Genomic DNA, 16,489 nt, shown 5'->3' on the forward strand with positions numbered 1-16,489 from the left:
GCAACAGTGTGAGGGTTTGCTGGTGTGTGGTGTGCGTAGGACATGTTCCGTGGGCAGTAGGGGACCACTGGAGACTCTAGCTTGTGGGGATTCAAGCCAGGTTAGGAAGGTAACTTTGGAGGTGGTGTGAGGAATGGAGTGATAAAGTGAGAGGCTGTCAGGGAGGGGTTAGTCTAGCGGTTAAGGACAGAGACAGTGAGCAGTTTTGGGGCTGTTGCTCACTTCTCAAAGAACACTTTTTGGTAGCTTGGGACAAGAAGAACCCTATATTTAAAAAAATCCACAGACAAATGACATCCTCTTGAATACACATGGTTAGCAGTTTTCATTTCACAGGTCCTCATCATTAATCCCCCTCTCCTCTGCCATTGTGTTTGTTTTGTAGGTGACAGAATCCTAGTCCTGTGTGAGTTTAGTTCTTGCTGGTTGACTGGCCCCTCTCCTCTCGTTCTGGATGATGTCAGAACAGGATCTGGCGGATGTGGTACAGATTGCAGTGGAAGACCTGAGTCCCCATCACCCAGGTACAGAGCTGTGGCAGAGTTCGGGGGCCTTGGTTCTCTTTATTCTTTAAAAAATCCAAAAGAGCTTCAGAAGTTTTCTTGAATCCTTTAAAGAAAGCAAGAAAACAAGTGATGCATGCTCCGTATGAAAAATTCAAATCACAGAGTGTGTAAATAGTATCAGCTCCCACACCCACTCCCAGATGGGTGTCCCGCCAGCACCTTGTCTGCTCTCCCCTCCCTGCTGTGCACAAGCACGCGCAGTCTATTTCCCTCATTGGGATGTATGAATTAACTGTATTTTTTGGACAACTGCATGGTATTCCATTTATAGGTGCCCCCTCATTTATTAAACCCTTCTCTTGGGTACGGCATTTCCATTGTTTGCACTGTTTTACATATACGCTCCTGCAATAAAGATACTTGCATGTATATGTTGGCAAATATTTTTGTAGGGTAAGTTACCAAAAGTAGAATTGCTTTGTGATAAAATTTTGATAAGACACTGACAGATTTCCCAGAAATGTTTTGCTAAGTTATTCTTCTATCAACTGTGTGTGAGAACAACTTTTCCTACACTTTTGCTAAGGCTGGTAATTTTTGTTACTGATGTTAAAAGCACACATTTACTTGGAAACCTTAACTAAATATTTATTTTAAGAAAACCCTTTACAAAGGGAACCCTAAATTTCAAGGACTTCATCTGTGAACAAACTTTGTCTATACTTTTGTTTTACATAAAGATTTCTTAGTGTGTTTTCTCCTCTTTTTTTTTTTTTTGCCTTAGTTTTATGTATCTTACAATCCCATTTATAATTGCATAAAAAAATACCTAGGAATAAATTTAACAAAGGAGGTGAAAGACCAGTACTCAGAAAATTATAAGACATTGAAGAAAATACAAATAAATGGAAGGCTCTCCGATGCTCATGGATAGGAAAAATTAATATAGTTAAAGTGTCTATACTACTCAAAGCAATCTATAAATTCAACACAATTCCTATCAAAATGCCAGTGGCATTTTTCACAGAACTAGAATAACTAATCCTAAAATTTACATGGAACCACACAAGACCCCAAATAGCCACAGCAATCTTGGGAAAGAAAACAAAGTTGGAGGTATCTCGCTATCTGATGTCAAACTATACTACGAGGCTATGATAATCAAAACAGCATGGTACTGGTATAAAAACAGACACATAAGTCAATAGAACAGAATAGAGAGCCCAGAAATAAACCCACATCTATATGGTCAATTAATCTATGATAAAGAGGCAAGAATATACAATAGAGTAAAGACAGTTTCCTCAGTAAATGGTGTTGGGAAAACTGGACAGATATATGCAAAAAAATGAAACCGGACCACTTTCTTATACCATATACAAGAATAAACTCAATGGATTAAAGACTTAAATGTAAGACCTGAAACCATAAAACAACTAGAGCAACATAGGCAGTAAACTCTTTGACATTGCTCTTAGTAAAATTTTTTTTGGATGTCATCTCCTCGGGCAAGGGAAACAAAAGAAAAAATAAAAACAAATGGGATGACATCAAACTAAAAAGTTTTTGCACAGCAAATGAAACCATCAACAAAACAAAACGACAACCTGAATGGGAGAAGATAATTCACCAATGATACATCTAACAAGGGGTTAATATCCAAAATATATAAAGAACTTATGCAACTTAACACCAAAAAAAAAAATATATATATATATTCAATTAAAAAATGGGCAGAGGACCTGAATAGACATTTCTCCAAAGAGGACATATAGATGACCGATAGACATGAAAAGTTACTCAATGTCAGTAATCATCAGAGAAATGCAAATTAAAACCACAATGAGATATCACCTCACACCTATCAGAATGGACATCATCAGTAAATCAACAAACAACAGTTGTTGGTGAGGATGTGGAGAAAAGGGAACCCTTGTGCACTGTTGGTGGGATTGCAAATTGGTGCAGCCACTATGGAAAACAGTATGGAGTTTCTTCAAAAAATTAAAAATAGGACTATATATGACCCAGCAATTTGACTTCTGGGTATTTATCTGAAGAAATCCCAAACATTAATTTGAAAATATATGTGCACCCCTATGTTCATTGCAGCATTAGTTACAACAGCCAAAATATGGAAGCAACTAAGAGTCCATCAATAGACGACTGGATAAAGAAGAAGTGGTACATGTATATAGTGGAATATTGGCCATAAAAAGTGAAATCTTACCATTTGCAACAATATGGTTGGACCTACAAGGGATTATGCTAAATGAAATAAATCAGACAAAGACAAACACCATATGATTTTACTTATATGTGGAATCTGAAAAACAAAGTAAACAAAAAAGAAACAGACTCATAGATACAGAGAATTAACTGATGGTTGCCAGGTGGGAGGGTCCTTGGGGGGCTAGGTGAAAAAGGTGAAGGGATTAAGAAGTACAAATTTGGCAATTACAAAATAGTCATGGAGATGTAGAGTACAGCATAGGGAATTTAGTCAGTAATACTGTAATAACAATGTGTGGTGTCAGGTGGTGACTAGAGTTATTGGGAGATCACTTTCATAAGTTATATGAATGTCTAACCTCTGCTGTACACCTGAAAGTAATATAATATTGAATGTCAACTATAATTGAAAAATAAAAAATAAAGTACTTAAACTATAAAAAATGTTTTATGTAGTTTATATTTCTGTTAAGTTTGAAATCACAAACTCACACAATTAAGACACTGAATGTTTTGGTTGCCTGGTGTTTTTTTCTGAAATGGTAGAATTGAAATGTTGAATTATTTTTCCCACAGAAAAGAGAATTTTCAGAAATCTCATTAGAAAGTATGATGTCTGTGTTATATGATCTGTTTGATACGTTAATTGAAAAACCTCATTTGTACATTAGTTATATGGAAAGGGAGAGTAGTATAAATAATTTTGGAATTAAATGAGCAGTCATAAAGAAATGAAGTCACTCTTTTAGATATGCTATTCTTTAGTCAGTTTCCCCCGTATTTTGCTTCTGATTTGTTTATAAGAAGCACTGTCACCTGTTAACTGGCAAGATCAAGAGCCCTAGCAGATCACTGAACAAAGTTAGGGCATACGCGTGTAGCTGGTCAACCACAATATTCTCTGAAAAAACCGACCAGTTTGTTTAGAGCTAGAGCTTGTAGGCTTGATGTCATTAGCCCCACACCTTAGATACCACTGAACTTAAAAAAGAAGAAGCACTATCACTGTATATAACATTTAAAAATATATCTGTGTTCATATTTTGGTTGACTATCTGAATGATGATTTTTTTAGAAAGCACACACTGCAGTGTTATAAAAGAAAAATGTTCCAGTTACATAACATTGAAGCATTTTTAGAACTATTAAAATTCTGACAGCTAACTTTCCAAATAAATTCTTTCTCTCTAGATTACAGTCCAAAGAAGGCTTAGAGCATCATTTCTCATCTTAGTTTTGTTCCATTTCTGTTCCTTTAATAACTAAGAACTACAGTTTATTGGCTATTTAATGAAAACCTACTGTGTGAAGGGTGGTTCTCTGAGGCCTTTGTAGACAGAAAGCCTGCAATCTCTGACCCAAACAAACTTGCACACACCCGGCGAATACCGTGGCGCGTTACACACCTTTGCATCCAGAGTGGGTTTAAGAGTGAGATTATTTTTTCCTCATCTCTAAAATCGGACCTTTGTGAAATTGAAAAGTATAATCAAGCAAGTATAAGCAATAAACATTTCCTATAGTCTTAGCGATAGAGCTGCTTTTAAATTGTTGGCATGTATGTCCTTCCAGTTTTTTTAAATTTCCATTTAAAACAAAAATGGTTAGTTTCTGGTTTTGCGTGTCCTCATCAGGGCTGCACATACTGTACCTGTGTGCACATGTTGTAACTTTCCTCGGGCCTCTCATTCCAGTTGATTGTGATGGCTTTAAAATGAACGTTGAGCTCTTGAGTCTAATTCTAAAAGTAATGCATGCAAAACTATAAAAAGCAATGCAGCAAAAGACAAAGAAGTAAAGAAACTTGCAGCCCCGCAGCCCACGGGAAGTTATTGCTGATTCCTGGTGCGTGTGCCTCTGTCGTCTGCCTCCTTTCCCACATCTGCTTCTCTGCTTCTCTGCTTCAGCGCCCTTTGCTTCTGGCCTTGAGGTGCTTCACACAGCCAAGGAGCATGGAGTCTTCTTTTCTGTAGTTTCAGAAGCCAGCTGTGTGGCCCTGGACAAGTCACCTAACCTCTCTGGGTTTGTTTTCTATTCAGCAAATTAAAAGGATTCAAATAACAATTGCCAGTCTCTTTCTTGTCCTTCCAGTCCTGCTATAACTACCAGTTTTTTTGGGGGGAGCAACTAGGTTGTGACTAAGGTCCTGAGAATCTGTTTCGCTACCCACAAATACTCGTGGATATGGATCTCTGTGGAAGGGGATGAGGCATTCCCTGCTGCACAGGGTCCACAGCGTATGATGCTAATCCCTTAGGCAGGCTGGATGCCTCTTGTTACTGTTGGCCCTGGGCTGGTTTCTGCAGGGGAGCTTCAGGTAATCACCTCTGGGAGATCAGTTCACTGCTCTTTCTTAGGACCTGTAGAAGGTTCATGTTAGAGCCATAGGACTATGCATTGTCTTTAAACTTGAGAGTTTTGAGATGAATCATCTAGTAGTACGTACAGGTTTAACGGCATTGACACTCTTTAAAATTGAGATCTTATTTGGAACCTTAACATACGAGGTCTGACAATTAAGTTCGCAAACTTGTTGCAATGATGTTGCTAACCTTTTTTTGATATCAGAAGGATTATTCATTATGAGTTTGTACCAACTGGACAAACAGTTAGCCAAGTTTACTATTTGAAAGTGCTGAAAAGGCTGCGTGAAAAAGTTAGATGACCTGAACTTTTCACCAACAATTCATGGCTCTCGCATCACGACAATGCACCAGCTCACACGGCACTGTCTGTGAGGGAGTTTTTAGCCAGTAAACAAATAACTGTATTGAAACACCCTCCCTACTCACCTGATCTGGCCCCCAGTGACTTCTTTCTTTACCTGAAGATAAAGGAACTATTGAGAGGAAGACATTTTGATGACATTCAGGATATCAAGGGTAATAGGACGACAGCTCTGATGACCATTCCAGAAAAAGAGTTCCCAAATGGCTTTGAAGGGTGGACTAGGCACTGGTATCGGTACATAGGTTCCCAAGGGGAGGACTTTGAAGGTGACTATAGTGACATTCAGCAATGACGTATGTAGCACTGTTTCCAGGATGAGTTCCTGAACTTAATTGTCAGACCTCGTGTATACTAGCCTGTTGAAGTGGAGGTTCTTTGAGGTAGGGCCAGGACCGCAGAGACTTGTGTACTTGGCTTCCCCCGTGCCTGCCCCATCCCTCCCTTAGCAGATGAGGAATTGAATGCCAGCAAAATGAGCTTTAATCCACATCTGTGGACAGCCTTGTGTGTGAGGGGCAGGGGGCTGGTCTGCTTTGGGGGTATTCGCTGTGCCACTGCTGGTATCACAGCGTGAGCAGGCATTAGTTCCGGCATCCACCTGGGCCTGGATGGAAGGTGGATAGATTTCCCTGAGTGGAGGTGGTTGCACGGTTGGGGATACAGGGAGGGCTGGAGGGGAAAAGCTGAGACATGGTCAGACAGCACCGTCCAAGCAAGGCAGGCATCGTCTGTCCACAGCGAGTTTTTCCAGCTCAACTGTAGTCTGGGGTGCATTTGAAAGGAGGACAGATGATAAGCCAAAGTGCGTGCACCATAGTTTATTCTCCATGGGTGGACACGCTCCCAAAGTGCTACGGTAAGCGCGCTTCTGTGTGTGCATGTGTATACACAATATGATACTATATGTGTTCTGTGTGTATATTTATATATAGTCTCATACACTGGTACTCATTTCTATAGAACAGAGTCACAAACTGATATTACTGTTAAAAAGTGAGTGGAAACCATGAACCAGCAGAGCTGTTCACATCACATTGCTAAGTGAAGACAAGAGATGCAGACAGATCTGTTGATAGGATGGCCTTGGCCCTCCTGTGTATATGTAATATGTTTGTGTGTGTGTGTGAGCGTGTAGGAAGAGGTGAGAAATACACCCGGGAGTTAACACTGGTATTACTTCAGGCAAGGAGCTGAAAAGGAAAAAAATACTGTAACAAAGTGGAAAAGTACGCATGGTATCATGTTCGATAAAAATGTTGAATACAAAATTCTATAATTGCTCATATGTAAGTGTTTATTGATTGACTAGGTCTAGGCCAAAGGATCAGGGACAGAAAAACTCAATTTGCAAAGATAATGAGGTTGTGGACAGTTTTGGTCTTTGATTTTTGTGGTTGTCTTTGTGTGTGTGTGTGTGTGTGTGTGTGTGTGTTGTCTTTAGTACTGCTTTTGTAGTTAATTTTAGATGAAAGGAAGGATTTTGGGACCCCATTGTGACAGGCTTGAATGTAGGCTGAGTTCCTTATCTGTGGGAACCATGAAGATCAATTGGAAATTGCTGAGGCATTGATTTCAGCGGCACTGTGTAATAACTTTCTATATAACTTAGCATGTTAAGTTTGGCACTGTTTTGATGACCAACACCTAAGAAAATGTAATAACCAGAGAGTGATTTTGAATTTGCAATGAGGTAGTCATCAGACAAGAATTTAAAGTTGGGAAGAAATCATTATTATTGATGGGGTTTTATGATGTTGAAATTCATACAGGGCAGCTTATTAGAGCATTGAATGAGAAGCTGGTAATTGTGATGTTAGAATCAACCCCGTGGCACATTGGGGAGATTGCCCAGTGTCTCGATTTTACTGAGGTTAAGGAGAGAGCCTATGATCTATCTGAGAGTTTTAAGTTAAAACTATAACAAGGTAAAATATGGAACAGGTTGTACCATTTCTGATTTAAGGTGTCAGAGCTGTTTACTATCTTAATATTAAAATAGTTCTGTAAAACTTTTCATTATTCAAGTTTAAGTCTTTTGTTTCTGCCTTTGGTTTTCAGTTGTACTGGAGAATCATGTAGTGACAGACGAGGATGAACCAGCTTTGAAACGCCAGCGACTAGAGATCAATTGCCAGGACCCCTCCATAAAGGTAAAAATACGAGTATGTTTTATTATATCTTCGCTTCCTAGGACTGCCACACAAATTGTAAAAACTGGGGAGCCTAACATAACAGGAATTTATCCTCTCACAGCCTTGGAGGCCAGCGGTGTGAAATCGAGGTGTCAGCAGGGCTGTGCTCCCTCCACAGGCTCCAGGGGAGGCTCCTTCCTGTCCCTCCCAGCTCCTGGGGGCTCCAGGCGTCCCTGGGCTTGTGGTCACATCCCTCCAGCCTCTGCCTCCATCTTTACAGGGCCTCCTTCCTATGTGTCTGTGTCTGTTTCCCTTTTTCTTCTCTTCTAAGGACATTGTTGAACTTAGGGACCACACTGATGCAGGAAGGTCTCATCTTGAGATCCTTGATTAATTAAATCTACAAAGACTCCTTCCCACATAAGACCCCATTCATAGGTTCTGGGGATTAGTATGGAGAGGTATTGTTTTGGGGAGTCATCATTCAACGCCCTACATTGTGCATAAAGCCATTTTCCGCCCTTAAAGAGTATGGAGAATACACATTGTTCAGACTGAGATTGCTGCCAAATGAGGCATCTTCCTATGGGACTGTTGTGGACAGAAGGAAAGAAAGCAAGTTGTGTGGCTAACATTTCCCATTAGTGAGGAAGTGCTTCTGTACCTACCACTTAAGTCACCTGCATTTGAAAGTTTACTGGATGCAGTTTTGGAAACCACTGAGTCAGTCAGACAGTGAGTTAGGATCTTTGGATTTGGTTACTCGGTTTAGTGTTTGCAGAGTCGTGGAGGTAAATATCAGCACACGCTGAGAGGAAAGCAATGCAAATGGAAACCGGAGTAACTTTTCATATAATCCCTCTGTTTACATGGGGTATCTGTTTAAAAACATTCATGTCCCCCCAAACTTAACAATTTTGTTAATAAGTGGAAGCAGTGGAAGCTTAAACATGTAGGTGTTTTAAAAGTGTATTCAGACTAATGGATAGAGGGTGACGGTATTAGTGATGCCAGATTACTGTATTTTAAAATAAAATGCAGTTAGAATTTTACCACCAGAGATACATTCGTTGTAAACATGAACAATATGGGAATGTACAAAGTAAGAAATGAAAGCGGCCTAGCCTCAGCCTCAGCCCTAGTTCTGCTGTCAATCAGTTAGACTTTGGTCTGCGGTTTGAATCCTGCCAAATTGAATACTTTTGAAAAAGTTTGCCCGCCTCTTTGTAGATCCCAGTGAGAATGTCTGCACTGCCCTCTCACACTGCTTTTCTCCTGTTCTCCTGAGAACAGTCAGCGGCGGATGTGGCGTTTAGCCCTTTGCTTTACGTATTAGCACTCATGATGAGTCTTACAGGGGAGTGATTGCTTGAGACAAAATGAGTTGTTTGGACATCGTGTGGGTTTTATTTACCACACTGTTGCCCCTTACTGCCCTATTTCCCAGGCAGGCAGACAAATGCGTTTAACTTCTTCAAAAGATCAGCTCAGTCTGTTGAAAATGCACTGAATAAGAGTATCCGTTTTCTCCTTGTGGGCCTTCATGCCAGCCACATGATGGGGTGTGTGATATTGCGCTAATGTTGCTGTTTTGCTTCAGATGAGAAGAGTAGGCCTTAGCTGAGGTCAGCAGCAGTTGGATGGCACGTCCTGTCAGTCAAAGAGAGGCCAGCTTTTTACTGTGGGCAGACAAGCAGAGGGAAAGACAGAAGGCAAATTCTTCATTATTTTTAGCTGTTGACTCTTGAGCCAGCCTTCCTACTAAATCCAGCTAGTGGATACTTTACGAACTTCTCACCAGCACCCTGAATCCTTCTATCAGCTGGTGCTACCTATTTAGAGTATTTGTTGCACAGTGGAAGTCTTATCTGAAGACATGCTTCCGTCTGTATTCTTGTCGCCTCATGGCAGGAATGGCAATTGTGGGAAGTGAAGAGACTTTCCTATCTGCTGTGTGGATTGACCCATTTCTTGGGTTTGGTGTCATGCATGTCACTGCTCACTGTGATTAGCTGGAGTTAGTCATTGGGACCTAACTCAGCAATGATACAAGAGTGAGGCTGCTCTTCATATTGACCACTAGGTGGCAGGCGTGCTCTTCACAACGGCAGGGAACCCTGTGAATCACGTTTCACCATCCGGGCAGTGGGGGTAATATGAATGTGCGGCCCCGGGGATCAGGCTGTTTTGATGGTACATGTAATCTGTTTTCATAGTTAGAGACTAGTTGTAGGTGTAAATTTACTCATTAGTAGAAGAACGTCCTAAAACCGACATACATTTTTGTTCCATGGACTTCAGTGTTAGTAAAGATCACAATTGCCCGTAGTAATAAAACCATGATTAAGGTGTCATCACATTTTAAATACAAGAGATTGAACTTGTTCACTCAAATGTTTTTGGCGTCTGACTAAAGAGCTAAAGTGCAGGGATTGGTTGTTCTGTTGGAGTAGATACAATTGAAATAAGGAAATAGCTGCTTGGTGTTCCTTGAAATTGTCTCCTTAAAGGTAAAGATATCCCTTCTGAAGTTTTTCTTTTTTTCACTTCCAGTCATTCCTGTATTCCATTAACCAGACAATATGCTTACGATTGGATAGCATTGAAGCCAAACTGCAAGCTCTCGAGGCTACTTGTAAATCATTGGAAGAAAAGCTGGATCTGGTCACGAACAAGCAGCACAGTCCCATCCAAGTCCCCATGGTGGCTGGCTCCCCTCTCGGCGCGACACAGACTTGCAACAAAGTGCGATGGTAAGAACAGACCCCGGGGCCCAGGTCACCTCCTCACCAGGCTCCCAGCGCAGTTCCCTGAGCTGTTATGCACGTGAGGGCATTGCTTCAGCAGCTTCACGGCCCCTGGTTCAGTTAGACCCCAGATAAACACGGACACCCTCTGGACCGGCTTGCACTCCGCCAGCCTCACCTTTTCCTTCTGACCTAAACCAGTCTGGTGCATCATTTCTTTGGAATGAACCCACCAAATCTTTGAAGATGTGCATTTGTTTCTTTTCTTTTTTTTCCTATTCTATCTGGTGAGTCGTTAGATATTTTTCTCCATAGGTAGTATTTATAAATTTCAGTTGAGTATATCAAACTTTCCATTCATGTCTGTAGTTTTTATTGTGCTTATGTTTTTTAAAAAAGTACTTAGAGCCTGATCTTAGTGGGGTGTGTAGTAAGGTGTGTATGTACCGTTTGAATTGAAACTTTATGAAGAATTTAGTTAGGCTGGAATGCTGTCTCAAAAATTTTTGACCTATTTGTATATTTGTTAGTCCACGGCATCTGGTCACCTACGTGGGCTCCTGAGACGAGCTAAAGCTCAGGTACTGGGCAGCGGTTTCCATCAGTCCTGTTGGCATTTCTGTCCTTTCCCACAACTAGCAACAAAGTAGTCATATTTGTGGCAGTGGCAAAATTTCTCTCTGTACTTCACGAGAACTTGAAGCATATTTACTGAGGGCTCTCCTGTTCTGGTTCTCTGGGCCGACTGACTGCACCTCCTGCCGTGTGTGTCTGTGAAGAGCAAGGGTGTGGGCATCATGGTGGATGAGAGGAGAGGGAGCCACGGCGAGCCGGAAGGACAGCAGCCGGCAGGTCTTGCTGCCGGGCTGGGCTGGGTCCCGTCCTTCCTGGGTGCCCTGGGGACAGGAGCAGCGTTAGGGGCTTTGTGTGCTTTTCAGGGGAATGTGGGATTGAGGAGGGGTTTCTGGTTGATTTTGCGATGCTCGCAAACATGCCTCAAGTTCAAGGTGGCCACTTGTCCCGGTTTGTCTGGGACAGCTGTGGGTGACACCTGCGGGGTGGGCTTAATTAGTAGTACCTCCTTTACCTCTCGAAGGTGTCCTGGTGTGTTTGAGACACAGTGTGGCCCTAATGCCTCATCGCCAGTTGTGGGTCCGGGATTCCGGGAATCTCTGTCCCCAGAGGGCAGGTGGGGCAGTTCCTGGTGTTGCTGTGAGACGGGGTCTGTTGCCCTGGTATATGCTGTACTGACAGGTCCTAACAGGTTCCCAGTGTGTTTTCTCCCAGCAAACGTTTGTTGAGCATGTCCTCTGTGCAAGCAGTAAGTCTTAAACCTTTCTGACCTAGTGCCTTTTCTTAAGATTTTTTTGTAATGCCCTCTTATCCTAAAATGCGATGTTTAGAAAATATAATTTGTAGTGACAACATGAATATAATGCCTTAAGTATAATGGAAGGAGAAATGGCAGGATAGTAGTATGTAATAAAATGGGCCAGATGCCCAATCCTCCCGTGTCAAGTCCTGGTGACTCACACTAGTCAGTAATGGAATATTTATAAAACGACGAGCAATTCTTAATGAAGTTTTAGATAAAGCAAAGTATGATTTTTTTTCTAGACTTGAACAAGAGTTGAATTCCTAGAGAATTCAAGTTTTAAAACTATCCAAAAATATTTTGTATGTAAATATAGAATGGAATAAGAGTCTGGGCTTAATAAGATTCAGAGTTAGAAGCATATTTTTCACTCGTGAATGTCTGAGACATTTAAACTTTGTGCGGAAAGCTTTTTTGTTAGTTAAGACTCTCATCCATTGAAGGATGTCTTAACCTCCTTGGCCTAAATCCACTAAATCTCAATGGCATCTCTTAATTTTGATAACCAGATATGTGCCATTGTATTTCAAAGCGGCCCTGGGCACCTCCACTGAGAACTGTTGCTCTAAGGGTAAGAAAAGAATGAATGACATGCTTTCTGCCCTTAAGTAAGAAGCTTGCATATGACAAGGAAGAAAAAAGTGGTCCTCTTTGGTGGTGTGTCACTCTTTAACCTGAGTTTGGAAGAGGTATTCTTCATGAGATGAGTCAGGGTAAATGTTGACAAAATCTATCCATTCAGATTCTACCTTTGATGATTTGTGATGGTTCCATCACAATCAGGTGGAGAGGGCGAGTGTCCAGGGACTGGAGAGCTATTGTAGCTGTGGTTTGGACCTGAGGTGACTTGTTTTGACGCTCCTTCCACCTGTCACAAGTTACCCTAGTTCGAAACTGCTAGAGTGACCTGGACCAAGTCATGTAGTCGTATTGAGCCCGTTTCCAGTTTCCTCAGCTTTAAAAAGAGGACCAGAGAAGAAGGTAACTTAGGCCAGGATTCTCCCACAGTTCAAATGACAAAACTGCCCACGCTCACTCACACAGGTGGGTGGGAGAGAGGTTGGTACCACTTCTGTTGAGGTTGTCCCTCCTGATTGGTGTACCATGTTCCTTTGAGTTGTATGATGACAGAGCTGCCCGCTTGGGCATTTCCAGGCTGCAGGAAGCCACCATCTTTCTGGCTTTCTTCAGTGTTCCAGTGATTACAGAGCTAGAGGGAAGAACCATTAGCAACTTTCCTGGTTAGAAATTCCACCATGCCTCCCTCTGCCGGGGGATTTTATCATTTAGAGTTCTGCCATGGTTTCCTCTGTGTGTATTACCAAGAGGTAACATAAAAGTATTCTAATACTAATTCAGATATATAATCTAGTTAACCCAAATCAGTTATGTTTTCTGATTTTAAAGAATCATATTAGTGAGATAAAATCAACCTATTATATAATATGCTTATTGTATATTGAAATGAGGTTTTGTTAATATTGTTAGTGAAACCATTACTTATAAAAGTTGATGTAAGATTATTAGAAGGAAAAAAATCATTCCTCCATTTTCTCATAGGCATAGTTTTAAATAGGATGTACGTGAATGATTTTTAAAGAAGATTCTAAATCTGACATTTCTTTCCAGGTAAGCTCTGAAAATGAGAAATAAAAATTGCCAACAATTAAAAACTGTTAACAAGAAAATAAAGGATAAGAATTTAATCTCAGTATATCAATGAAAAAATAAATATTTAAATTAGAAAGTTACTAATTTTTGTAAACACATGTAAATGAGAATTGTCTGTCTTAAATGTGGGTAGTCTCAAAACAATTGAAAAATGGTTAACATTCTGAGTAATAAGGTAATTCCTCGAATTATTTATTTTGGGCCTCAGATATTTAATATGAAAGTTACAAGTATATAAGTCCTAGATTATTTTATAGCCAAATCATATGCTTTTAAAAATTACTTAAGATTCCTTAGGCTCACTTGTGTTTGTTTTGAATGATTTGTTGGGAAGTCTGAGTGTAACATCACAGGACAAATGCAGACACTGTACAGGTCTTTGCAGTTATAATGGGACCTCTAGATAGCGGATGAGAAGCTGTTCACTGAAATTCGACGTTCCTTTCCATTTGGAGAGGCTGCACGTGGCCCAGAGCAGCCCCACCTGCCGGGGCTGGTGCCACCTCCCAGCTGTGGGGCCCACCGAGAAATCCTCTCGGCGCCAAATCTACTCACGTGGCTGGTAATGAAAACCGGCCCAGGGTAGGCTGTGCTGTCAGCTCTGGGAGTTCTTCTCGTTAATCCCTGGAGCTCAGAAGGCAGTGGACTGCAGCCAACCTCAATTGGCATTTTGGATCCAGATTTTCAGATTCTACACCTGAATGAGATTCTTTAAATAAATTCAAGAAAAAAAGAAAAGAAGTAAAGAAAGGAAACCTTTTTCTTTGATGCGGAAGCTTAATCATTGTGGTAAAAACGGGAGGTTTCTCGGATGGGGTCTCCCCCAACAATGGTATTCTACTTCGGGAAAAGAAAAATGGACTTGTAGCTAGGTGCTTTTTTCTTCCTTACAAGTGTACCTACCATACATTCAGATTTTGCTTAATTGGAATTCCAGGCATAGTGACTTGAAGTTTTAACTCTGAAGCTGGTTAGTGTTGGTATTGGAAGTAGAGGACTACAGAAGCGTCTGTGCTGAGTTGGGGAAGTGTAAAAACCCCTTTTATACACTTCTTTTTTTTTTTTTTTTGAGTATAGACATAAAGCCATTTGAAGAGGGTGCAGTAAAGTAGGATAGTGCTGAGCCTGGTGCTGGCCGATTTTGGGTGCTGTCCTCGGTGATGGCTTTGGAAGGCCAGCGTGCCTGCCTGCCTGCAGTGCGTAGATCACGGGGTAGAATACCTGCTTGTCCCGTGGGGTCCTATAGAACCAGACTGTCTGATAGACAGCAACTCAGAACCCAGAAGTTTTGGGCTTGTGTTCATTCACCTGCACATACTACAAGAAAAATGCTTATGTTTCTTATTTTTAAAAGCAGTAGGTTTCTATTTTATTATCTTTATTTTTGTATGCACAGTGGTTTATTTTTATTGAGATGTGATGGGCATAACAGATTTTCATTTTTAAAAGCTTAAACATTTTTAAAGCTTTAATGTGTTTCTGTAATTTTCAACCAATTGTAATACATCAGAAGCTTATTTATTATGCTCTGAAAATACATGTAATTTTTTTGTTTTTTAACAGGACTTTATAGGGAAACAGTGTGTACTTCCAGGATTTTATCCAAGTCAAGTTGTTGTCCTTTCAATCTTAGTTGTGGAATGTGCCGTTCAGCTTCAAGTTGTTGTCCTTTCAGTCTTAATTGTGGAGGGCGCATCTCAGCTCCAGGTCTAGTTGCTCTTGCTAGTTGCAGGGGACACAGTCCACCATCCCTTGCGGGAGTCGAACCGGCAACCTTATGGTTGAGAGGACACGCTCCAACCAACTGAGCCATCTGGGAGGCAGCTCAGCTCAAGGTGCCATGTTCAATCTTAGTTGCAGGGGGCCAAGCCCACCATCCCTTGCGGGATTCGAGGAGTTGAACTGGCAACCTTGTGGTTGAGAGCCCACTGGCCCATGTGGGAATCGAACTGGCAGCCTTCGGATTTAGGAGCATGGAGCTCTAAACGCCTGCACTGGGCCGGCCCCCCATGTAATTTCTTTTAAAGTTTGTCTTTCAGAGAGATATGTCATGTAAAACATTTGGAAGGGGAATTTTTTTCTTCTTTTCCTTTAAACTGATTATGATCTGCAGAGAATTGAAATATTTGATCAAGAAATTATTTAAATTCCCTCTAATATGCTGATTCTCTGTTTTATGCTAATATGCTGATCCTCTGTCCCAGAGGATCTTTTGTTTTAAATGTTGATGGATAGTTGTGGAAGACTCTCCTGGGTCTTTGAGCCCTGGGTAGAGAGAGGTCTCCCTCTGAACATGTCTGTTCTGGCGTTGGAGCACTGCCGTTTTGGCTATAAGGTAAGCAGTGTTCAGAGTGTTTCCAGTTTGGGGTCATTGACCTTCTCAGTCAAAAGTATAGCACTTCATAGGCGTTAGAAAATGTGACAAACTCAAGATAAGGTGGTTTGAATTGTGAAGAAATGGTTTGGTCTCAGGCATGATGGACTTGTTTAATTCTTTCCTTACTGAATTTTGAATTTTTCACGTTGCCATTTCGTTTTGTATGCATGTGATTTCTCTTCCCTACTGGTCTACACTACCTCACACACCTGCAGACTTTTGGTGACCTCGTTGTGATTCCTTGTACATGTCAGGGCTGAGTACTATCCAAGGAAAACATACAGTTTACACACATAAAATGTCAGGAATCATTAACGTAATGATGGCTCAGAGGTACAGTCTAAAAATCAAAGCAGATAAACATAGAGTCAAACAATTTAATAGATTGTGCGCATTCTAATAATTTGGTGTACTTCTCTAGTTTTAGAATAACTCATACCCCATTGATTGGGATTGAGTTGAATCTGTGGATTAATTTGGAGACAGTTGCCGTCGTAACACAATTGAATCTTCTGACACATGACCATGGTACACCTTTCCACTTATGTAGGTCTTCACTCTCTGTCAGCAGCGTCTTATGGTTTTCAGTGTGGGGCTCTTGTACATATTTTGTTAAATTTATCTCTAAGTACTTCGTATTTTTAAATACTGTCATAAATTATGTTGTATTTTAAATTTCACTATCCAGTTGTTTATTGGTATGTATAGAAGTACGGTAG

The 16,489-nt window shown here is 40.9% G+C and overlaps 1 protein-coding gene across 12 annotated transcripts in view; it reads left to right on the forward strand.

The window, feature by feature from the left end:
• The window catches only part of BANP (BTG3 associated nuclear protein), a 118,265-nt gene that overhangs the window by 24,180 nt on the left and 77,596 nt on the right, over positions 1-16,489 (forward strand). For all 12 annotated transcript variants that reach the window (XR_013992231.1, XR_013992232.1, XM_081032998.1 and 9 more), the window contains 3 exons: positions 386-524; positions 7,527-7,618; positions 10,154-10,353. Coding sequence is in view for 10 of the 12 variants with exons in the window: in XM_081032998.1 (XP_080889124.1) it covers positions 455-524; positions 7,527-7,618; positions 10,154-10,353 (362 nt within the window). In the remaining 2 variants the exon portion in view is untranslated. The remainder of the gene's footprint in view (positions 1-385; positions 525-7,526; positions 7,619-10,153; positions 10,354-16,489) is intronic.

This window comes from Rhinolophus hipposideros (genome assembly GCF_964194185.1).
Source record: "Rhinolophus hipposideros genome assembly, chromosome: 21".
NCBI classification, from domain to species: Eukaryota; Metazoa; Chordata; class Mammalia; order Chiroptera; family Rhinolophidae; genus Rhinolophus; species Rhinolophus hipposideros.